The sequence below is a fragment of the Mytilus trossulus genome, unplaced genomic scaffold (genome assembly GCF_036588685.1).
Source record: "Mytilus trossulus isolate FHL-02 unplaced genomic scaffold, PNRI_Mtr1.1.1.hap1 h1tg000070l__unscaffolded, whole genome shotgun sequence".
Lineage (NCBI taxonomy): Eukaryota > Metazoa > Mollusca > Bivalvia > Mytilida > Mytilidae > Mytilus > Mytilus trossulus.
In genome coordinates this window covers 1,858,771-1,884,337 of record NW_026963294.1, presented here as the reverse complement: position 1 = coordinate 1,884,337, position 25,567 = coordinate 1,858,771, and the positions used below count along the sequence as shown (strand labels likewise).

Here is a 25,567-nt window from a genome sequence, read left to right as displayed (position 1 = left end):
GATGTGGTATGACTGCCTTTAAGAGAACTATCCATCGAACTTCAAATGGATGTTAGCAATTATAGGGAACCGTACGGCCATCAACATTATATAAGGCGAAGAACTATAGATATAATGAAGTATCGATAATTTGTAATAAGTAAAGCATTATATAACAGTAAGATATAACATCGCATTGTAAAAACAAGATTTTATTTATTTAAAAAAGGCAAATAATTTGCATTTAATATAGGCTATTTACGATCTTATCTATTAAATAAAGTTATGGATTCTAAATAGTTTGGCCAAGCGCATCCGATTCACTAACGTGACGTTCATTGTCGAAATGGTGCAGAAATGTTGGTACCATTATTTGAAATATAATATTCGTACTATGATAATATATAGTTACTTGATACAAAAGTGCTAACCACTTTTGATAATTAAGTCCCTTTAAGTAAGTAAAAATCTTTGAGACGACGAACAGAAATGAAAGCTTTGCTATGTTTTCTTTATTTTAGACATGTATAACCGGAAGAAAAGTGACTTCAGGAACTTTTACTTTAATTTGCAAAGTGCTTTATATGAACTCTCGTTTTGAATTGAATATTTATATGAACTCTCGTTTTGAATTGAATATTTATATGAACTCTCGTTTCAAATTGAATACTAGTATTTCCCATTTTAGTTTTAAGTTGAATATCCTTATTTTAAATGTTCCTGTTTTCTTAAATATAATGTTTCTTATTTCAATGTCCAAAGAGATTATAGAGTTACTATTTTACAACTTAATCCGATGGCTGTCAAGAGTGTGAGAGATAATACATGTATCTAGCACTTGAACTACAAAAGCAATTATCGCTATTTTATAAAGTTAAGCCGGAGGACAATGAGCAGCTTATTATTACATAACATTGGACAACTATAATCATAACTGTTACAGAAGTTGCATCGCTCCTAAGTAGAGAGGTTCCGAACTGTCTGTTTTAATGATAAACTTTCCTATGCAGATTTTTTTTCAATTTGATTAAATACAATTAACTATAGGACTTCTTTATTTAGTGCAGTATTGGATGCATGAACTTTAATTAATTTTCAATACTGCACAATCTTTAAATCGGGAACATGGCATTTATAATTCTAGTTTTTATCTCTATCCATTAAGCTTGTAAAGGCATTAATAATACTTCCTTACAGGAATGAGGGTCTCAATGGGGTTTACAGGATACAACAATAAAGGACACAAAGTGCAGGCAGAATAACTAATAGCAAAACATATGAAGCATATTTATAGAAAATGGGACAAAAAAATAAAAGAGTTAAAAGAGTAACAAGGAGCTGAAATATGTATAGAATAGAATAGAATAGAGAAGAATGGGTCATATGCATAACGAATACAGAAATGTCCACGTCCACTTGTATTTGTAGTATTCGTATTTTTATCAATCTGAAGAGTTACGTATTGTTACGCCTTTTTAACTGATTTTTATAGTTCGTTCTAATGTTGTACTGTTACACCACTGTCCCAGGTTAGGGGAGGGTTGGGATCTCGCTAACATGTTTAACCACACAATATTCTGTATGAATTATAGCTGACTATGCAGTATGGGCTTTGCTCATTGTTGAAGGCCGTACGGTAACCTATAGTTGTTAATCTCAGTGTCATGTTGGTCTCTTGTAACACATCCTCTTTATATATAAGCTAAAATCAAATAACTGCTCCCATATTGCAGAATTATGTCGGCTGCACCGTCTGCATCATTTTTGCAGTAATAAGCTTTTTGATCTCTAAATAATACATCGTCAACTACCGTCTGGGTCATTGATTGAAATTCTCTTAACTTTTTACTGTTGGATACTTCATCATGGCTGTCACGCTATTCAAATACTTCTCATTATAAGACACTTTAAATAAATTGTTTATATTACACACTTTAGTTAATTGACTTTTAGTGTCTTATATAGTAAAAATATAAGATTCAGTCTTTGCCATGCAAATGCCTTTTTAAGGCAAGAACTTTTAATAATAGATTGATAACGGTACGAATTAATCACTGTAAGAAAGATCATTTATGGAATTTGTGTTAGACCAGGCTGATTTTTATGTCCCATTTATAGGTATTATTTTTCCGGGTCTGTGCGTCCGTTGGTCGTACCGTTCGTTTGTCTGTCTGTCCCGCTTTAGGTTAAAGTTTTTGGTCCAGGTAGTTTTTGAGGAAGTTGAAGTCCAATCAACTTGAAACTTAGTACACATGCATGTTCTTTATGATATGATCTTTTTAATTTTAATGGCAAATTAGAGATTTTTTCCCATTTCACGGTCCACTCAAAATAGAAAAATGATATTGCGGATAGGGCATTTGTGTACTGGGTACACATTCTTGTTATAAATACTTTTTATACGTTTGGTGATATGTTTTATATAATCTGATATGGAAGCCCACATATTTCTTAGAACAGCTTTTTTAGCGGGCCAAGTTCGAAATTAAGTCATATGATTTCCATTCAAAATAGACTGCTATAAATGCATGCTATATGTATATTTAAGAATAGATTATTTACTGTAAGGTTGTTTTTTTATGACTGGCATGTGTAAAAATAATGACCTTTGTGAAAACAGACAAGGTCAAATGAGGAGTTTGACCTTGCATAATTGATTGGTTCCATAACTCTCGTTTTCAACTTTTACTCTAAGACGTACATGTAATTTAGTCTAAGAAGTTCCAACATATCCCTATATATTTCTAAGCCGCTTGTTGCTGCTTCCTCTCCTCTCTTTCCTATCGTTGACTCCCGCTTCTACCAATCATTTCTAGCCAGGTTTATCTCGTCGAACTCCTCCTTAAGGATTATGTACCCTTGTGTTGATTCAATGCTAAAATATGGAATTTTTATAGAAAATCCACAGCCTTTATCCTTGTACTCTCATATTTGGCAATTTGATGACTGATATATAGGATAGGATTATTGCATGCAATGCTAGCATTGATTTCCTTAAAACAAGTTTATTTATGTAGTTGTTGGTTAAAACAAATTAAAATATGGACCAAATCAAGTACACCGTTTAGGGTGCGCTCGACTTGAATTGCTTATCACGAGGTAATTTGGAATTTACAGGTTGGTTATAACTTTTTGTAAAAAACAAACACTAACACATCGTAGAAACGCAAGTGAGTAATCTATGTTTTAAATTTTATTACAAAAATCTCTGTATTAAAGGCGGTGGACTTTCTTTACTTTTGAATCAAACGTCAGAAGAGGTTGACATTCTGTCATTGGCTATGATCTGGAAAATTGTAATTGAGAGTTATACGTGTATTTCCTTAGTCTAAAAAAATTCTTTTAACTAGGTTCTTACATTGGTACACACAAAATGAATGTGGTCAACTTTGGGTGATGGTTAAGGTCAGGGTTATGGTTAGCTGGTTCCTGACTTGGGACAGACACATAGATAATTTAGCCTGGTTGAACATTTATTTTTGCGCCAAACCCACAGGCACTTGTCTCAAAAACAAATTTCCTATATACCTTAATATAACACAAGGTACTTAACTAAATTTTTGAATAATGACACCCAGTCCCAAATTCCCGTTATTTTTTTTTATTTCTCGTTTGTCAAACCTACTTAACTTAATATGCCGTAAATTTAAATTGATTTATCTACACAATGGTATATGACACGACTATCATTGTTGTCGGGATCATAAGTAGCAGGCCTCAGAAGTCGGTCAACGGGATGTTTTTTTGCATTCGTCTCAATTTTTGGCAACACCAAGCCAATATAACCAAATAGGTTACAATAAAATCATAGCATATACGCACACACCCAAAATATGAAATGCCTAACATAAAAAGGAAAATTACGGAAGCGTATTAGCGCCACACATTTTTTTTTTTTTTTTTCCTATGTTTGCGTTATAACGCAAAGGTTTGCGTTGCGTTATAACGCAAAGGTTTGCGTTATAACGACCTTTGCGTTATAACGCAAACCTTTTGCGTTATAACGCAAACCTTTGCGTTGCGTTATAACGCAAAGGTTTGCGTTATAACGCAAACATAGGGAAAAAAAAATGTGTGGCGCTAATACGCTTCCGTAGAAAATATTCCTCCCTTTTTTCGAACTAGTTTTAATTTTAGACGTTTGAATTTTTTGACTGAAAACAAGGAAACGATTAAGTCAAATAGGCTAACATCTTTATTACCTATATTCTTCCATTAACTTTCCAACGAGAATTTGCAGGTTTTATAAATTGACTCTAACTTAATACAGTTGTAGTTCTCTATTCAAACGTTAATGTTAGTTTGACCGACTTCTGATGACGTGTATTACTTAAACGAAACATGCATTTTTACGTTGATTGTTTTTCAAATAGCATGTCGGAGCATCAGCAGAATAACATTTAAATATAGACGTGGCGCATTAATGAGTATTTTCAATTTAACTTTTAGACTGCAATGATTTATCGATTCATGCAAATTGCAATTGTATACCATCATTCCAATAAAGCTAATAGACTATAAGAACCTGCAATTCAAACGACTGAAAATTGTTAATAAAAGCAACAATATATCAATTTAGTTTTAGTAGCTTTGTTAATTAAAAACTGTTACAACATTTGTGCATTAGTAAAACGCCCTGATTTCCAGGACACGTGAACGGTTTAGGTCATACGTGTTTTAGTATTACCCTGAAGGTTTGTAATAGACACGTCTCGACACATAGAATATACACGGTTTGACACATAGAGTAGCCACGACTCGACACATAGAATAGGCCTGACTCGACACATAGAATAGACACGACTCGACACATAGAATAGACACGACTCGACACATAGAATAGACACGACTCGACACATAGAATAGACACGGCTCGACACATAGAATAGACACGCGTGTTTTTGTTGAAGTTTTGTATATGTATATATCGTTTTATTCAGAAAAACATTCCAATTTACATTACATTGCATTGTACATTATAAATTAAAGAGCTGCAGTTTGTCAGTTAGGGGTTTAACGGCTGTGTTTGTCAGTTAGGGGTTTAACGACTGTGTTTGTCAGTTAGGGGTTTAACGGCTGTGTTTGTCAGTTAGGGGTTTAACGACTGTGTTTGTCAGTTAGGGGTTTAACGACTATGTTTGTCAGTTAGGGGTTTAACGGCTGTGTTTGTAAGGTAGGGGTTTAACGACTGTTTGTCAGTTAGGGGTTTAATCGCTGTGTTTGTCAGTTAGGGGTTTAACGACTGTGTTTGTCAGTTAGGGGTTTAACGGCTGTGTTTGTCAGTTAGGGGTTTAACGGCTGTGTTTGTCAGTTAGGGGTTTAACGGCTGTGTTTGTCAGTTAGGGGTTTAACGGCTGTGTTTGTCAGTTAGGGGTTAAGGGTGTATAGAACACATAAGGGAGTTAACTCTTCAAAAACCAGCTGAACGATTTGAACACATACTTTTAGTAAAGATAAAATAAATATCAAAGGCCGAAGCTATTCAGTATTTAATACAAACAAGAATTTTAAAGAAAACAATTTCCCCACAAAGAAACCTCTACGTCATACCTCCAAAAAATATTGTCCATGCAGACACTGTTCACATACCGAATAAAACTAAACAGAAGATATCTTTAAAAATCAAAGGAATTTTTTTTTAAACATACTTTACTGATATGAAAAAGCTGAAGCTGGTATCACCGATATGCTGCGTTTTCTAGCGACAACTTATTTGTGAAATATTATGGAAGTGTTTTTTTACAGATAGTCGACATCTTTTAGGGAACCGAACTGTGTCGTCTTCTTGTCTACATCTTCCTTGATTCGACAGAGAGACAATTCAGTCGGGTACAACTAAGGGAAACAAAAAAGTAACTGTTTCCAAACTTCTTGTTCTATGATAAAGATGATGTCTTCTCAATGCATAATCTTAAATTTTACTTCATAAGTTTTCAAAAAATATTCCGAAGTATTGTTTTGTGCTTAATTTTGTCATTAAACTATTATAATCCAATTAACAACAAAACAGAAAAACAAATTATATATATTGTAATTGTTGCTTTTTATTTAGCACATACTTATTGGCTATTATATAAAGGACATACAACAGTTAACAAAACAACCTATCATCTTAATCAGTGTATTGAACTAGACAATTTGTAAGCTCTTTAAGGTGGTACCTAACACTTTAACTAAAATTAATTTGGTTCGTTTAATTTTCTTAAAATTTTGACAAAGTATTTACTTTGACCCTTTGACAAAAATATAAAAAATTCAAAAAATTTGAACCAACCGTTTTATCAGAAAAATACACTGGTTATATAGCAGTTTGACAAACACTTACTTTGATCATTGCGAAGCCTAATTTTCCCTTATGAAACTAGGTCATTAAAACGTTCTGCAGATTTTACAGAGTTATCTCCCTGTAGTGTTAGGTACCACCTTAAATTTGCATATTGCGTTTGAGTCCTACAATGAATATTTTCTGCTGACATAATACACCGGACCCTTTTTAATTGTTATACTGAGAAAAAAAGTTCTGTTCAACAAGTTGCTTTGCTAAATTTCATGACGTCACAGAACAATGTAATGTCTATTTCCTTTATGTTCTATATGGACCGGCTGGTGGTTTGCTTATTTATATGACGTCATAGCACAATATAATGTCTATGTCCTGCATGCTATGAAATCGACCGGCTGGTGTATAATAGTTAAACAAAGAACAATAAAAATATGCATACTGAGAATAATGTTTATATTTGCATGCATTTCAATAACTTTGTCAGAACTTTTTACTGATGTCGATAGCGTAAACGCTTGTTAGAGCATTTAGCTGATGTCGATCACGTAAAAGCTTGACAGAACATTAAACTGATATCGATATCGTAAACGCTTGTCAAAATTGTTAAATGATGTCGATATCGCAAATCGAAAAACGCTTGTCAAAGCATTTAACTGATGTCGATATCGTAAACGTTTGTGAGAGCATTGAGCTGATGTCGGTATCGTAAACGCTTGTCAGAAAGTTTACTGATGTCGATATCGCAAATCGAAAAACGCTCTAGAGCATTTCACTGATGTCGATATCGTAAACGCTTGTCAGAGCATTTAGCTGTTGTCGATATCGCAAACGCTTGTCAGAGCAATTAACTGATGTCGATATCGTAAACAGTTGAGAGAACTTTTAACTGATGTCGATATCGCAAATCGTAAACGCTTGTCAGAGTATTTAACTGATGTCGATATCTTAAACGTCTGTCAGAGCATTTAACTCATATCGATATCGCAAACGCTTGCCAGGATTTTTAACTGATGTCGATATCGCGAATCGAAAAACGCTTTAGAGCTTTTCACTGATGTCGATATCGTAAACGTTTATGAGAGCATTGGACTGATGTCGATATCGTAAACGCTTGTCAGAGCATTTAGCTGATGTCGATATCGCAAACGCTTGTCAGAGCAATTAACTGATGTCGATATCGTAAACAGTTGAGAGAACTTTTAACTGATGTCGATATCGCAAATCGTAAACGCTTGTCAGAGCATTTAACTGATGCGGATATCGTAAACGCTTCTCAGAGCATTTTAAATGAAGCTGATGTCAATATCGTAAACGCTTATCAGAGCATTTAGCTGATGTCGATTCCGTAAACTCTTGTAAGAACTTTTAACTGATGTCGATATTGTAAATGCTTGTCAGAGTATTTAACTGATGTCGATAATGAAACAGTTGTGAAAACTTCTAAATGATGTTGTTACCGTAAAATCTTGTCGGGGTTTTTTCACTGCTGTCGATCGATATTGCAATCAGTTTTATCGCTATTTAATGCATTTTTCCTTTGATTTTTTTTTGTGATAACTTTTCCTATCAATGCTACTTGCGTTAGATCGAAAACCATTTGCTAAAAACTAGGAGGCACGTGGCGTTGCTTATGAAATTGACATGAAATTGAAATGAAGATCACCAAGTCGTCATAGGTAAAATAGCGACAAACAAATTATCATTGGTCATCTCACCTTGATTGCTTTTCTTGCTTTCGCCTTCCTGATACGAGAAAATCTATCTCGTTGAGATGATCAACGATAATCTATAAGTTTGAAATTTTAACTGCTGTCTATACGGCAAATGTTTGTCAAAACTTTCAGCTGCTGTCAATATCGTATAGCGTTCGTAAACTTTATACTGCTGCGATACGGTAAACGCTTGTCGGATCCTTTTACTGCTGCGATACGGTAAACGCTTGTTGGATCCTTTTACTGCTGTCGATAATATAAACGCTTGTCGGATCCTTTTACTGCTGTCGATAATGTAAACGCTTGTCGGATCCTTTTACTGCTGTCGAGACTGTATACGCTTGTCGGATCCTTTTACTGCTGCGATACGGTAAACGCTTGTCGGATCCTTTTACTGCTGTCGAGACTGTATACGCTTGTCGGATCATTTTACTGCTGTCGAGACTGTATACGCTTGTCGGATCCTTTTACTGCTGCGATACGGTAAACGTTTGTCGGATCCTTTTACTGATGTCGATACTGTATACGCTTGTCGGATCATTTTACTGCTGTCGATACTGTATACGCTTGTCTGATCATTTTACTGCTGTCGATACTGTATACGCTTGTCGGATCATTTTACTGCTGTCGATACTGTATACACTTGTCGGATCCTTTTACTGTTGTCGATACTGTAATAATAATAATAATAATAATATCTTTATTTAGAGAGAGTAACTCATTTGGATTACACCAATTTTCAATAAGGCTCTCTTAATACAATAATAATTACATTAATAATAAACAATGCATCAATAATAATGATAAATAAAGATTATATACAATTTAAAATACAATTAACAATTATGATATGGCATTACAGTACAAATATGATAGTATAAATGTTAAAAGTACATAGATTTGTATTTATGTTTAAATTCGGATACTGTATTTGATTTCTTTATTAAATTAGGAAGAGCATTCCACACTTTTGGTCCAGTGTATGAGAAACTAGACTTATACAACTGTGTATTTGGTTTTGGAATAATAAAATTATCTGAGGATGAAAATCTGGTATTATATTTTTGGTTTGCAGAAGCTGATACAATAAGACTGGACATATATTCTGGAGCTAAGCCATGTTTTGCCTTATACATTAGTAATGATTTGTGATATAGTATTCTTTGTGTGATTGGCACACTGTATACGCTTGTCGCACATTTATATGCTGTCCATTATGTAAATTCTTGTCATAATTGTATACTGCTGTTAATACCGTAACCGCTTGTCGGAAGATATTACTTAAACGCTTGTTAGAACATTTAACTACTGCTGATACCGACGATGCTTGTCAGAACTTTGGAATAGTGTCGATATAAACGCTTGTCGACACTTTTAATTGATATCGATAACGTACAATTGTGTCTTCAGTTTATACTGTTGTTGATATTGTAAACGCTTGTCGACACTTTTAACTGATATCGATAACGTACAATCTTCAGTTTATACTGTTGTTGATATTGTAAACGCTTGTCAAAACTTTTAGCTGCTGTCGATACTATAAAAGCTTATAAAATAATAACTTGAAATGTCTAAATATATAATTTATTTGCACCAGCTACAAAACAGGATTGTCGTTCATATGAACTTAATTGATATTTTTCTATAATATTTCGTATATGAATACTTTTGAGAAACCTAATATGTATCTCTCATAGAAAATTGTATAAAGCTTCACTTAATTTCTAAGGGCTGTGTTGAATTTGTAGCTCATAGAATAGATATTGTCATTGATGAAAGCAATATAATAATACTTGTCGTAGTAAAAAAATAGCGTTTTATGAAGCGAATAATATATCCACAACTATTGATTTGAAATTGCACGATACTTACGATAACTTCTGCAAGCTTAGTACATATCAATACCTAACCCATGTGACGAAGATTTCCTCGGGCTTTATTGGTCCTTGGTTCAATACCAATTATATAGTGTTTACTATAAAGTGCTGTTATATCAGTCATTAGCACGGTACCACCTGTGACAGGGGAACACTTAACAGGGATACAGTAGTATACAAAAGATAGGATTTTTGACTGTGATAGAGTCAGCTTCTCAGTAAAACCAGTAGAACAGGTACACAGTCTATGCAAACATTTCATCAGGTAAGATATTTGTTTATATTACCTTATATTGTTTGATTTATAACTTGAAGAAATGCAAGAAACTAAAGTTTGAAAGTTAATGAATTAATGAAACAAGGTGATATTGAGAGTACACATCAAACTCTGGGTTGTCGATTAAGCTTTATAATTCTTGCCTATTTTTCATTCCTCTTTTTTCTAAATGTGATCTGCCTATAATTGTTCTCTATCCTATATACCTCTTCGGACACTCAAAATATTATAGAACCGAAATTGATATAACGTTTGGGGCACTACAACCAAATAGAAGCCAGAATAACTGACTTTGTAAGGTTTATTTCGGATATTGCTACTCTACTTTGGTTTCAAAATTGAAAATTAAAATGTAAATAAAGTTTTCTACGCTATTTAGTTTCAGTTACAAAAAATATTAATGAGTTGAGCCTTTTTCAACTGATTTTTACAGTTTGTCCTTATGTTGTACTGTTAAACCCATGTCCAAGCTTGGGGATGGTTGAGCGTACGCTAATATGTTTAGCCCCGCAACATTCTGTATGTACAATGTATGTGCCTGTTCGAAGTTAGAAGCCTGTGATTCAGTGGTTGTCATTTGTTGCTGTGTTACATATTTTGTTTTCGTTCATTATTTTGTGCATTTATTATGCCATTAGATTTTTCTCGTTTGAATATTTTTACACATATCATTATGGGCCTTTGATAGCCGACTATATATGCGGTATGGGTTTTGCTCATTGTTGATGGCCGTACTGTGACCCGTAGTTGTTAATTTCGGTTTCATTCGGCTTCAAGAGTTGTCTCATTGGCAATCATATACCCTATCTTTTTTTTTAAATATACCAAATCAGAATTCTATTTTTTTTTGCACCAGCCCAATTTTCTCGACAATAGGGTATCCCTAAACACTTGATTTAGTAGACACTACAAATCATAAAACCGTAAGTCATTCGCGCTTAGTTCAAAACGTGTTCATGTCAACAATCTTAACCTTACAAGTTCCCGACAATACCATAAGGGTGTTGCTTAAACCTGAGCTGAGTCTGGGAACAGTATATGTAATATGTTATGTTCCTGATTGAGTATACAGTGCCAATCTTCGGGAGTCCCTTCGACAGAGTTCAAATTAATAGACTGTAATCATTTTGATTATGAATAATCAGAAAGTATTAGTTAGTACCACAATTGGAAGAAGTTCAAAGCTTCGCCTGTAGGGGTCCATTATGCTTTCTGTTTGTGAGTCCGTAAGTCCGTGTCCCTGTAATCCACTGTATTCAATTTGCTAAGATTTTAAAAAAGCCATAATTTACAAACTACTTAGATCAAGCTGTGTGAATAAATATAAGAAGATGTGGTTGTGTTGCCAATGCGACAACTATACATCCACGTACTGATTTGTAAAAGTAAACAATTGGAGGTCAAAGGACGGTCTTCAACACGGATCCTTGGCTCACACCGAACCATGTTAAAAGTGAACTATGTACTACGTGACCCATTGCGTTTTTACTCGTTGTTGTATGTTTTCATATATATTGACGGACTTTATAACGAAATACACATTTAGGTAATTCTTATTTACTAAATCATGAGTGATCATATATAGCATCTATTCATGCTGACCACATTTATTTCTGCCTAAAGACATCCAATAAAATTGAGAATGGAAATGGGGAATGTGTCAAAGAGACAACAACCCGACCAAATAAAAAACAACAGCAGAAGGTCACCAACAGGTCTTCAATGTAGCGAGAAATTCCCGCACCCGGAGGCGTCCTTCAGCTGATCCCTAAACAAATATATACTAGTTCAGTGATAATAAACGCCATACTAATTTCCAAATTGTACACAAGAAACTAAAATTAAAATAATACAAGACTAACAAAGGCCAGAGGCTCCTGACTTGTGACAGGCGCAAAAATGCGGCGGGGTTAAACATGTTTTTGAGATTTCAACCCTTCCCCTATACCTCTAACCAATGTAGAAAAGTAAATACCTGACTTGTCTGATGTAACCTATCATACCGGGTTATGTTAGGTCGCACGAATGTCTTAAAACCAATGAAAGATTTTTCACTGAAGATATTTTTCTTCGTAAAACAATTCCTTCAATTAATAGCCACATTTAAAAATATAAGAAAAATGTTGCATTACACACATACATATACATGTGTGCATATTGCCTGAGACTGAAACTTAGCAATGAAAATCTGAATCAGGCCATGATAAAATTGAGAATGGAAATGGGGAATGTGTCAAAGAGACAACAACCCGACCATTGAAACAGGAATATACATGAAAGTGCTATTGCTAAACACTGTCGCATCAGAAACTCTTCTGTCTATCGTCTTATAACAACGGTCCAGGCCAATTAGATATGTAAATGACCACCCATGACCAGATCAATATGTGGTGATTACGATACGCAAAATAAATTGTCTATTTAAGGTCATTTGCGAAACATGTCTGCAATGGCCCAATTGCTTATTAAATCGATGAATGTCATTGCAGACAGATTCATGCCATCATTGTTTCCAATGTACTGAAATTCCAAAGAAACATTTTTAATCCATAAACTTTAACCCGCATAATTGACAAAACACATAGCAATGGGGGGGGGGGGGGGACAGAGGTCAAATCAGAAGGTAGACAACAGAGCTGAACACATGTCCAACAGAACTGGTGGACTTTTTCTGTCATTCGTTTAGTCATTGCCTTCGATTGTGACAAATTCATTGATAGAGGAAAACCACGTGATTTGAATATTAACATACATTCAACATTCAAATCTTTATTGCCATAAAACTACATATTTATAGCATAGTATGTGACACAACATAACAAAATGAAAATAAAAAATAACAACAAGATCATTAATATACACAATAAAAGTAAATATTTTAAGAGTCCCCTGTCCTCAGTTCAATAGACTGTTTTAAAAAGGATACTAGCTTATTTACCTGAATGTGTGAAATTGGGTTGAGTATATATGTTATTTTATCTATGTCATTTAAATTTGTGGATATTCTCATTTATCAAAAATTCAAAATAAACTTTTCTATTATTATGGTTTCTATTACAAAATAAAAAGAAATGAATTTCATCTTTAAGTTTACAGTTTTTGCATAATCTTTCTTCTCTTGGTATTTTAAGGTATCTCCCCTTTTCTATTAATAAATTATGGTCACTTAATCTAAATTTTGTTATCAGTTTTCTGAATTCAAGTTTTGAGCAAGTTAAATATTTGTCTTCTGTATTATTTATTTTTACATGTTTATAAATAGCTTTTTTTAGATGTTATCCTTTATATCAGATAGTTTATCCCCAATACTTTATTGCAAAAAACATGAAACCCTGACGGGTTAAAATGCAAACATAGTACAATGTATACACAAGTGACAAGACACATAACTATACATGATAAATGTTTTTAAAAAGTGAAGTTGATATTAATAACATATATCTATATATAGATGTATATAATAATTGACCAATGTGGACCTTATTTTCGCAATTCCATAGATTGCTTTATATAGTCTACAACACTAGACAAAATATCTTTATTGGGATCTAGAATAGTTTTAAGTTTAGAGTTTGAGTCAAGCTGGTTAAAATGAGGATAATGGGTTTTAATTGCATTTATAAGGGAATGTCTTACATTACTGTTAATTTGGCAATGAAGGAAAAAGTGTTCCTCATCATCTAAAATTTTACAAACTTTGCACAGTCTGTGTTCTCTTTGATTTTTTTTATAACGTCCTAATTCAATTTCCAAATTATGATCACTTACACGTAATTTTGTTAAAAGCTGACGACTATTAAAATTGTTTAGATTGTGCAGGTAGTCCTCAAATTTAATTTCATTTTTAAGTTTACTATAAAGATAAAGTTTTGAACTGTTATCAATATTTGAAAGTTTTTGAAGAGTGATGTTATTATACTTTTCCTTCACTATACATTTAAAAGTTTTTTTGAGTGATTTTTTTTAAAAGTTTATAAGGAGTATCAGAATCAACATATTGTTCTTCATCAATATTAAATTCTTTAAAAATATGCTTGGCAAAAGTGTACCAAGTATATATTCCATCTTCAGACATAGACTTATTTACTGCAAAAGCTTCTTTAACAAGAGGGTTTATTTCATGGCAGTTTATTCTACAAAAATATAATAAAACTTGAGTTTTAATAAAAGAGTCAAGTGGAAATCGTCCTAACTCAGACTTTGCAGCTATATTACATGAGTTTTTTTTAATTCCAAGAACAGTTTTACAAAACTTATGGTGCACTTTCTCAAAGCTGAATCTATCTGTCAATGATAAAATATCACAGTTAGTTCCATGCAAAGTGGCTCTATTTATGGCTCTATAAATTGAGTAATAATCTTCCATAAACCAGATCTCGCTATTATATAAAATTATGGGTTTAATAAGTGAATCAAATAATTTACATGATAAATCAACAGGGACATGATGAAAATTAGACATATATTTTTTTAGTGAAAATAACGCTTTAAGCGCTTTTTTGGATAGTTCATGTGTAGATCTCTTAAATTTTCCTTTATTATCAATAGTGTTCCCAAGAAAATTATACTCTTTAACTTCAGTTAACTGATTTTGTTTATAAAAAAAATTTGACTCAAAAGAATTTCTAGAATGAAAAATCATAACTTTTGTTTTATTTGTATTTACAGTCAGCTGCCATTTGTAGCAATATTTTTCCAGTTTATTTAAAGCAGATTGTAAACCGTTTTGTGATTCTGATAATATTAAAAGATCATCAGCAAAACTAAGACTACTTATTGATGTTTTATCTAAGGACACAGGATCACATGTCCCATCAAAAATTGAATGGAGATCATTAATAAAACAATTAAACAATGTGGGGCTCAAACTGTCCCCTTGTTTGACCCCTTTATCTCATTTACTAGTTGTTCATAAAAATGCTTCAATTTTAATTTTATTTGTTCTCTTACATTCTTAGTTAAACATGACGAAATCAATTCAACTTTCGACCTGCAAACATTTTTTAGACAATGCAGTAATGAATGAAATTTTTGCAAATACATTTATTATACAAGCATTGTATATTTGAAGATGAATAATATAAAGAGGGGTGTAAAGGGGGGTATATGTATCTGCACGGAAGAAGGCGAAATAAAATCGCTATTTCACGATGAACGAACATTTAAATTTTGTTTCACGGTAAAAAACGGACCTTTTTCAAATCACGCCTGCACGTGAAATAAAAATGGAAAAACACGTTGCACGAAAATATGGGTTACCCTTTATCGCCTTCTAACGAAAAAAGTAGTGCTGCGTTTTTAAAATCCATCAGTATAGTAATCCAATGATATGTGACCTTTTCATGCATTGAGCTAAGATTAAAATATAGTTTACGCTATAAAAATTACCCGGCCACGTGCACTTGTATTTTTTGTCTATCTGATGAGTTAAGCCTTTTTCAACTGATTTTTATAGTTCGTTCTTATGTTGTACTGTTATACCACTGTCCCAGGTTAGGGGGAGGGTTGGGATCCCGCTAACATGTTTAACCCCGCCACATTATTTATGTATGTGCCTGTCCGAAGTCAGGAGCCTGTAATTCAGTGGTTGTCGTTTGTTTATGAGTTACATATTTGTTTTTCGTTCATTTTTTTACATAAATAAGGCCGTTAGTTTTCTCGTTTGAATTGTTTTACATTGTCTTAGCGGGGCCTTTTATAGCTGACTATGCGGTATGGGCTTTGCCCATTGTAGAAGACCGTACGGTGACCTATAGTTGTTAATATTTGTGTCATTTTGGTATTTTGTGGATAGCTGTCTCATTGGCAATCATACCACATCTTCTTTTTTATATCGTAAGCTTTTGATACATTTATTTCAACCCTTGAAGACGTATATTTGATTTCCAAGGTAGAATTGTTTATCAAATTATATATAATTCATTTTCCATGCTCAGCATACGTACATGTATCTCATAAATGGAGAAAAAAGTCATAAAATGCAACTTGCTCACAGACATGTAACTGTCACATGTCATTACTTGCTTCTACTATTCTGTTGTATTGGGTGATGTAAGAATTTATTGATATAACACATTTCCATTAAAAGTCTTCAAACAATACGACACTTAAGCTTGATTATTAATAATTCATTCCACAGCTGACAAATAGCTTTGATCGTCTAATTAACCGTGAAGTTTTGTATACGTAACCTTGAGGGTACATGAGATATTTGAATTAAGTTTTAATTAAAAAGGACACTTCTACATGTACGAATCAAAACGGAGAGAAAAAAAACCAATACAATACGATAGCCTTTGTATGAGGTCAATACAGGATGTATCGACAAAAAAAAAAAAACAACCGCAAAGGTCAAAGTGGGAAGGGCTTAATATAAGTTTCAAAACTTGTTTCCCAATCCACTATAAATAAAAATATATATAAACTAAAGAAGTATATCGACCTCGGCCTTCGTCCTCAGTCAATATACTTCTTTCAGGTCAATATATCCTTGTATCGACCTCATACAAAGGCTATAAATAAGCACAGAAAAACATACAACCCTAGCTTATCTCAGCCTGGTTTACTAGTCTAGAACGAGCTATGGTTAACAAGGTAAATACCCGAATACATGTTGACACAATCTATATCAACTTACACACATAAATTATTTACCAGTGTTTTCTCTTAATCCTAAAAAAAAATCAAAATATAGCATAAGTCTTATAAACAACATTAAAAACCGATTCTCAATTAACAATTACACTACACAGTTTTAACGTGAAAAGGGGGGGGGGGGGGCTTACACCAAAAAAAGCGCACACCACCACTGATCAACCATGTACTGGAAATTAATTGTAATAATATTTTGTATGATTACTTTTCCCCCCATTTGTTCGTACCCAACACCTCCCCCTGGTCGGGACTTGAATCCATATGTACTTTAAAATAATTAGAAAATTGATAAACCACTAATCAGGAAACTCTGAGACATACTGGTATAATCTGAAAGAAATGCTGGCATGTGTCTGGTCTCTTGTGTGATTAGTACTTTGTCACCGTCAAATCGTAACTTAAGATAAGTAGCCATTAATACAATTATATCAATTTCGAAGCGATATATGATGTGCAAATTTCAAACAATTTGTAGAGTTACTAGCTTCCTGCATTCTTTGATATTATTGCGTGATAATTGCAAATTTAGACGTTAAATTTATATTAGAATTTTTCTAATGTACTTTTTATAAAACTGATAAGAATATATGAAATTAACGAATCAACATTCCAGGAAAGTGGCAAGGACTTTTAAATAAACAGTTACTTCATAGATAATTTGTATGCCCCATTTATGGGCATTATGTTTTCTGGTCTGTGTGTCCGTTAGTCGTACCGTTCGTTCGTCCGGCCGTCCGTCGTCCGACCGTTCGTTCGTCGTACCGTTCGTCCGTTCGTCTGTCCCGCTTCAGGTTCAAGTTTTTGGTAGAGGTAGTTTTGAATGAAGTTGAAGTCCAATCAATTTGAAACTTAGTATACATGTCCCCTATGATATGATCTTTCTAATTTTAATGCCAAACTAGAGATCTTATCTCATTTTAACGCTCCACTGAACATAGCAAATGATAGTGCGGATGCGGAATTTGTGTACTTGGGACACATTCTTGTTCTCAGTATTTTAACCAGTATTTAGCCAGTATACATGCATTAAAAAGAGGGCAAAAAGTTCAAAAACTATCAAAATTTGACTTGAAATGATTTTAAAAAGGGGGATCCATTCATCAAACGCTTGTGTTTTGGATGTGTTTTGGTTTATTTCATTGTCGTTGACCCTACAATTCGAATAGTTCTAAAACATACTTAGTGGTTCGTCTTGTTCAACATTAATTTTCCTTTTGGGGTTTTGTATAACCATTTATTCTCAATTATTTTAATGCTATTTTTTTTCCTTACTATAGAGTAAATTATTTATGATCCACTTATATTTGGTAATCGCTTCATGATTTTGCCACATATAAAAGCATTATATTTATAGACATGTTGGAATACTTTTAACAGGATAAAAACGAATCCACTAATGGTCCAAAGATAAAAATGCTTTAACATGGTATTGACTATAATATGGTGACAAATTATATCCTCGGGAAATATTGTTAAAAATCTTTTTTTTTAAATTAGTTTACAGATAACTATTTTAACATGTTCTAAGTGATGCTCAGATAAAAATAACATTATTTTGTTTTCGAATCGGTTATTGAGGGTCAATATGGGGTATGTTTTCTTTAATATACGGAAATTTATTTTTTCTTCCACCATTGTTTTCCTTTTTTTCACCTCATTATTCTCTACTCCTTGTATTTAAGTAATCCACGATTCTCTCTATTTTTGTCCATTTTTATCTTTTCTTTATTGTTTTGCTCATTATTCGTTTCCTGTAAATCACAATAAGACCCTCATAAATGATTTCTGTAACTTAATAGTCATTTTGATTTTTGATAACGACATAAATCCATTAATACAACCGGGTCATGTTACTGGCGATGGAAATCAGATAATAATTAGAGGCAATACACTTGTTTGTTCCGCTACAAAATGAAACGATCCTTACAATTGAAAGCTCGGTTATTTTATATTCCCATGGGTACATGTATAATATGTTTTATAAGTCAGTGCTCCTGTACTTGCAGAAACGATTTTATTCGAAATTACTATCATGTAACCGAAATATTGCAGGTTTATGTTAATAATATCTTTATTGCAAAAAACATGAAACCCTGACGGGTTAAAATGCAAACATAGTACAATGTATACACAAGTGACAAGAAACATAACTATACATGATAAATGTTTTTAAAAAGTGAAGTTGATATTAATAACATATATCTATATATAGATGTATATAATAATTGACCAATGTGGACCTTATTTTCGCAATTCCATAGATTGCTTTATATAGTCTATTTGAGTCAAGCTGGTTAAAATTAGGATAATGGGTTTTAATTGCATTTATAAGGGAATGTCTTACATTAATGTTAATTTGGCAATGAAGGAAAAAGTGTTCCTCATCATCTAAAATTTTACAAACTTTGCACAGTCTGTGTTCTCTTTGAATTTTTTTATAACGTCCTAATTCAATTTCCAAATTATGATCACTTACACGTAATTTTGTTAAAAGCTGACGACTATTAAAATTGTTTAGATTGTGCAGGTAGTCCTCAAATTTAATTTCTTTTTTAAGTTTACTATAAAGATAAAGTTTTGAACTGTTATCAATATTTGAAAGTTTTTGAAGAGTGATGTTATTATACTTTTCCTTCACTATACATTTAAAAGTTTTTTTGAGTGAATTTTTTATAAGTTTAAAAGGTTTATCAGAATCAACATATTGTTCTTCATCAATATTAAATTCTTTAAAAATATGCTTGGCAAAAGTGTACCAAGTATATATTCCATCTTCAGACATAGACTTATTTACTGCAAAAGCTTCTTTAACAAGAGGGTTTATTTCATGGCAGTTTATTCTACAAAAATATAATAAAACTTGAATTTTAATAAAAGAGTCAAGTGGAAATCGTCCTAACTCAGACTTTGCAGCTATATTACATGAGGTTTTTTTAATTCCAAGAAGTTACAGTTTTACAAAACTTATGATGCACTTTCTCAAAGCTGAATCTATCTGTCAATGATAAAATATCACAGTTAGTTCCATGCGAAGTGGCTCTATTTATGGCTCTATAAATTGAGTAATAATCTTCCATAAACCAGATCTCGCTATTATATAAAATTATGGGTTTAATAAGTGAATCAAATAATTTACATGATAAATCAACAGGGACATGATGAAAATTAGACATATATTTTTTAAGTGAAAATAACGCTTTAAGCGCTTTTTTGGATAGTTCATGTGTAGATCTCTTAAATTTTCCTTTATTATCAATAATGTTCCCAAGAAAATTATACTCTTTAACTTCAGTTAACTGATTTTGTTTATAAAAAAATTTTGACTCAAAAGAATTTCTAGAATGAAAAATCATAACTTTTGTTTTATTTGTATTTACAGTCAGCTGCCATTTGTAGCAATATTTTTCCAGTTTATTCAAAGCAGATTGTAAACCGTTTTGTGATTCTGATAATATTAAAAGATCATCAGCAAAACTAAGACTACTTATTGATGTTTTATCTAAGGACACAGGATCACATGTCCCATCAAAAATTGAATGGAGATCATTAATAAAACAATTAAACAATGTGGGGCTCAAACTGTCCCCTTGTTTGACCCCTTTATCTATTTCAAAAAATTCAGATTGTTTATTATCTATTTTAACTGAAGATTCACAACACTTATACATATCTTTAATTACTTCAAATATTTTCTTTCCAACATCGTCCTTCTTTAATTTGTATAAGAGACCAGCATGCCAAACAGTGTCAAAAGCACGACGCAAATCAACAAAGCAAGAGTAAATTTTACTCTTCTTTTTTGTCAAATATTTTATCATTAAAGTTTTTAGAATAAAAATACTATCTGCTGTCCTATGATTATTTCTAAATCCAAATTGATGAACTGAAAACTTGTCTTCATAGTAAGTTACAACTCTAGAATTAATAACAGCACTGAAAAGTTTAGCAATACAATTTTGAAGGGAAATTCCCCTATAGTTATTAATATCTAGCTTATCTCCAGCTTTATGAATAAGTATGGTAAAAGATTTTCTCCAGTTTGATGGATATTTACCAGAATCAAGAATTAAATTAAAAAGCTTAGTAATAGCTTTACAAGTAACAACACCACTATATCTAATAATTTCATTACAAATTTGGTCTGGACCAGAGCTTTTCCCAGTTTTTAATTTTTGTATACATTTATTTACTTCATTGATAGTAAAAGGTTTATCAGTTACCTCATTGAATAAAAGTGCATCAGTTTCATTTAATATATCGGTTTCAATTTTAGTTTTAAATTCTTTATCATAGTTTACAGACTCTCCTTGATGCTTAAAATGATCAATAATTTCGGGAAAACCAGCTTGAAGCTCAATTTTTTTATTAGTGTTCTCATATTTTAATGACTTTAATAATTTCCAATATTGTTTAGGGTCTGTATCTCTAAGGGCTGAAAGCTGACTAAATATTTCTTTTTTAAATTGATTTTTCTTTCTTTTTATTAATTTTTTACACAGTTTACAGTGACCTAGGAAATTATTTCTTAAATTGAGGTTATAAGGATTTTATGAAAGAGGGATCTTTATAGATGAATATAGTTTTGTTTTTCTCAAATAGACCTGAAGGGAATAAAACGAGGACTTGTAAACGACAACAAACAATAAAAAAAGGAAGAATGAGCAACACTAACCCAATAACAATATTTGAAGGATGGCGGGATATATTTTTTTTATTTTAGCTCTCTTAAACACAATAAGTAATGCTGTATAGTGTGTCTCTTTGAATTATGTTTTGGCAATCCACATACGTGTGACTAAATCACTCCCGGAATAAGGCACCTTGCTTAAGTTGTTCTCCGTGTTTTATACATTTGCTGCCACATACGTCTGCAATTTTGGAAGTCAAATACGATACCTGTTGTCGGTTGAGTTCCATTGCACAATTACCATAGTTGTAAAACCTTTCGGACACTTTTGGCCTCAGTGCTCTTCAACTCCCTCCTTTATTTGGCCTTTTTTTTATTCGAGCGTCTCTTGCGTGTAATTTGTTGACAAAATGCACGTCCGGTTTACAAAGTTATTGACTGGTATCTTTGAGGTGTTTTTTTTTTACTTTACACCCGTAACTTACGGTGACAATTCAAGTTTCCTTCCATTAAGGTCATTCCATCTGACATATTTATACGTATTAATGTATGTATGTATGTACTTCGAGATTCCGCCAATTTAGACGCACCCCTTGATTGACTGCAAGGGTACAGCGGTTCCATGTACACTCCCTAATGATTAATGGAGATGTGTCCTTTACAATATTATCCCACCACCAGAACAATCCCCACCCAACACCGCCCAAGGGAACGTGTAGGACACCGGGAAGTCTTTTATTATGGTGGAGGAAGCCGAAGTACTCGGAGAGGACCACCGGGCCACTCGGTGGAAACAGACAAAACGTTACTGCTTCCCTTACTTTCCTTTCTATATTACAGACATAATATTAGATTGTCGTTACTGCTTTCCATACTATCCTATTTATATTACAGACAAAAGATGAGACTGACTTTACTGCTTCTCGAACTTTTCTTACTTACCATCAATGATGTATTTTGTCAAACAAGGTAAGTGCTTTTCAATTAAGATTTTCAAAAAGCTTGTCTGACCTTCGCAACTACTTACAATAATCATTGTTTTAGTGATATTACAGGAAAACATATAATTACTAAGTTATTTTTGATATTATTACCCAATTACTTTGTGTTTTGGATGCCCTTATGAAACTGAATTGTTTGCTGCAAACATGCAGCAGACTTGCTGCAAGCTTGCGGCAAACAAAAAGTTTGCAGGAACACATAAAACAGTGTTTGCAGATGTTTGCCGCTAGCTGCAAACTTCTTGCAAACATTGCTGCAAGCTTGCGGCAAGTTTGCAGAAACTTCAATGTTTGCCATAAGATTGCCAGAAAGTTTAAAATAATAAAGAATGTTTGCCGCAAGATTGCAGAAAACTTTGACCATGCTATATGTTTGCCAGAACATTGCAGGAATTACACAATATTGACTGGGCATGCCTAGTTGGCACTTCCTGGATGCTAACAATTTGAAAGTGTGGCTAGGTCATGTTGGTTGTGTTTGGAAATGCATTTCACATATAAGAGATTAAGGAGGCATTTTGGTTCAGTTATATATGGGATAATCAGTATGTAATTGTGTAAGTACAAATGATTCATAGAACTGCATGTATTAATAAAATAATTAATGTTATCATCATACATAATTAAGTAAGCAACTATATATACATGTATGTGTTATTGAAAAACTTAAGCGATTATAAGTTTGAATTTGTAACTGATGTACTGCACCATCATGATCATGTTTATTAAGATTAAGTTAAATTCTGTAAATTAATGCAATTATTACCTAGCTTTATACTCAATACACATTTAAGATTTTACCTTTTTCATTTTTTAATACAGGTATATTAATGTCATTTGAGAATGACTCCTGCCACTTTTCAAAACTCATATGCATGTACATGTATGTATTCCCTTCAATCTCACGAGTTTGCAAGAATTCTTTCAATGACTGTTTGTATAATGACAGGAATTGACTTTTTAAAAATGTTGCTGTGTAATTTGAAAGAGATAAATTGAATGTGTCTACACACACGACATTGGTATATATTTGTAGTTCCTGCAAGTTTGCAACAAGTTTGCAACAAACAATTGCCGCAAGCTTGCAGCAAACAATTGCCGCAAGCTTGCGGCAAATCTAATTTGCATAATTATGTTTGCTGCAAGCTTGCAGCAAACTTCATTTGCATGGTAAAATGCCGGTTGCGGCAAGTTTGCAGCAAACGTTTGCTGCAAGCTTGCGGCAATGTTTGCTGCAAACTTGCGGCAAATGTTTGCCGCAAGGCTTATTTTTCGGTAAGGGTGTACTTGGGTGAGATTTTGGAGTTTGTGTCAAATGTTCGGACTCCTTGGTGTTTTTCCATACAATACAATGTAAAATATATTGCCCAATAACACCCAATTATTTTGTTAATAAGACTAAATAGCTCATGAAAGATCATTTACCAAAATTTTAGAAGATTCTTAATTTTCTTTCTTTTGTTTTGAGACCCAATAATACCAATGCAAATATAAGGTAAAAGTCAGAGTCAGTCTTTTCCCGCCATATTTTAATTCTCAAATATCTCGAAAAGGAGGTCCATGACCTATCAATATTTTTAGCTTATGTTTATCCTTAATTGATGCTCTTCCAGCTTATAGTATCAATTTTAACTTCTTAATTTATTTATTTTCACCTAACCTGACCTAAGTACATCCTTAGTTGTTTTGATATTTGTACAGGTTATGTTGGGGCGGCGATTTTATTTCAGGGAAGGGGGTGATGGGCTGGTTGATTTTTTAAATGAAGATCCTCCTTCTTCTTCCGAATACGGGAGTGACTCCTACCTTGTAAAACTTTTCGTGGCTGACGTGCTATGTACAAATGGACCTTATTAAAGTTCATATAATAAGCAAAAATAGTTAACAATAACAATAACATGTATACATTATGTACAGTGGCTTGGTAGTTTAATAAGTTGCTCTGGGCCTTCAAATGTTAGAGTGAATATGCCACTTTTGAGGGATTCCTGGGTGTCAGACATACCTATTACTTCCGGTAGGGAATTCTAATCAGAATTGAGGGAGGGGAGGCAATAGGGAGTCCGTTAACAGATTAACAACACCTCTATTTGGTCAAAAACAGTGAACAACAAATTTGAAATGCTGATAACAGCAACCTTAATCTTCCCTTTTTCCCAAATCAACCCAAAAGCAATATAGAAAGGGGGAATGAACACCTTCAATGTGTATAGAACCATTGTACAAAGTCGCAGAAATGTCAAGCTTGAAGGAACCTTTAATAAGGCTGATCAAGTTTCTTATTACTCACACACGTAACATATGTTTATGATGGACACATGGACAGACAATTGAACGGACGGAATGATTGCTTCTAGAAAAATGTCTGCTTAATGAAGGGCCTTCCCAGCTGAAGTCTTATTTTTCAGACATGATTAATCAAAATTTGCTTCAATGTCAAAAGGGAGACTTCTGCTGGTTTTGTGTATTGTTTTGTATACGTTTTATTTCAATCAATCGAATGGAAGCAAACTTTGGTAATGATACGACATACACGGTGACAGCAGATATACATAGTGATTGATTTCTATAGGGCCCGTCCATTGTTCGTAAAAGCATGGCCCCTAATAAATTATAGTTACATCTCCATGTAATCATATTCAAATTACAACTCATTAAAACAAGCGCATCAATCACACAAATCATTAAAACAAGCGCATCAATCACGCAAATCATTAAAACAAGCGCATCAATCACACAAATCATTAAAACAAGCGCATCAATCACACAAATCATTAGAACAAGCGCATCAATCACACAAATCATTAAAACAAGCGCATCAATCACAAAGTACCCTGTAAGTTGTCACAAAATGAAGCAGATACATGTAACACCTCTTCCATTTCCAAGTACCAATAACTGAGCTGATATAGAAAAAGCCTTCGGCCCATTTTTACCTTTTGAAGTCTTAAACTAGCAAATTTGGCATCAATTTGAAAACCATTAGGCCTTATTTATCGACCTCTTCTACCAGGCTACACTGTTTTTTTTCGAATTGCAAATTGAAACGATACTTTATTTTTCACAACTTCATTCAGGTGCTCTGGGTCAATGTAAATAAAAATTGAGAATGGAAATGGGGAATACGCCAAAGAGACAACATGAATAAAGAGCAGAC

The 25,567-nt window shown here is 33.1% G+C and overlaps 1 protein-coding gene across 2 annotated transcripts in view; it reads left to right on the top strand.

The window, feature by feature from the left end:
• The first annotated feature begins 9,863 nt into the window (after nt 1–9,863).
• Nucleotides 9,864–25,567, top strand: part of LOC134699428 (glycine receptor subunit alpha-2-like) — a 35,325-nt gene continuing 19,621 nt past the window's right edge. For both annotated transcript variants that reach the window (XM_063561023.1, XM_063561022.1), the window contains exons 1-2: nt 9,864–10,116; nt 22,304–22,378. In XM_063561023.1, the coding sequence (XP_063417093.1) occupies nt 22,357–22,378 (22 nt within the window). In that variant the 5' untranslated portion in view covers nt 9,864–10,116; nt 22,304–22,356. The remainder of the gene's footprint in view (nt 10,117–22,303; nt 22,379–25,567) is intronic.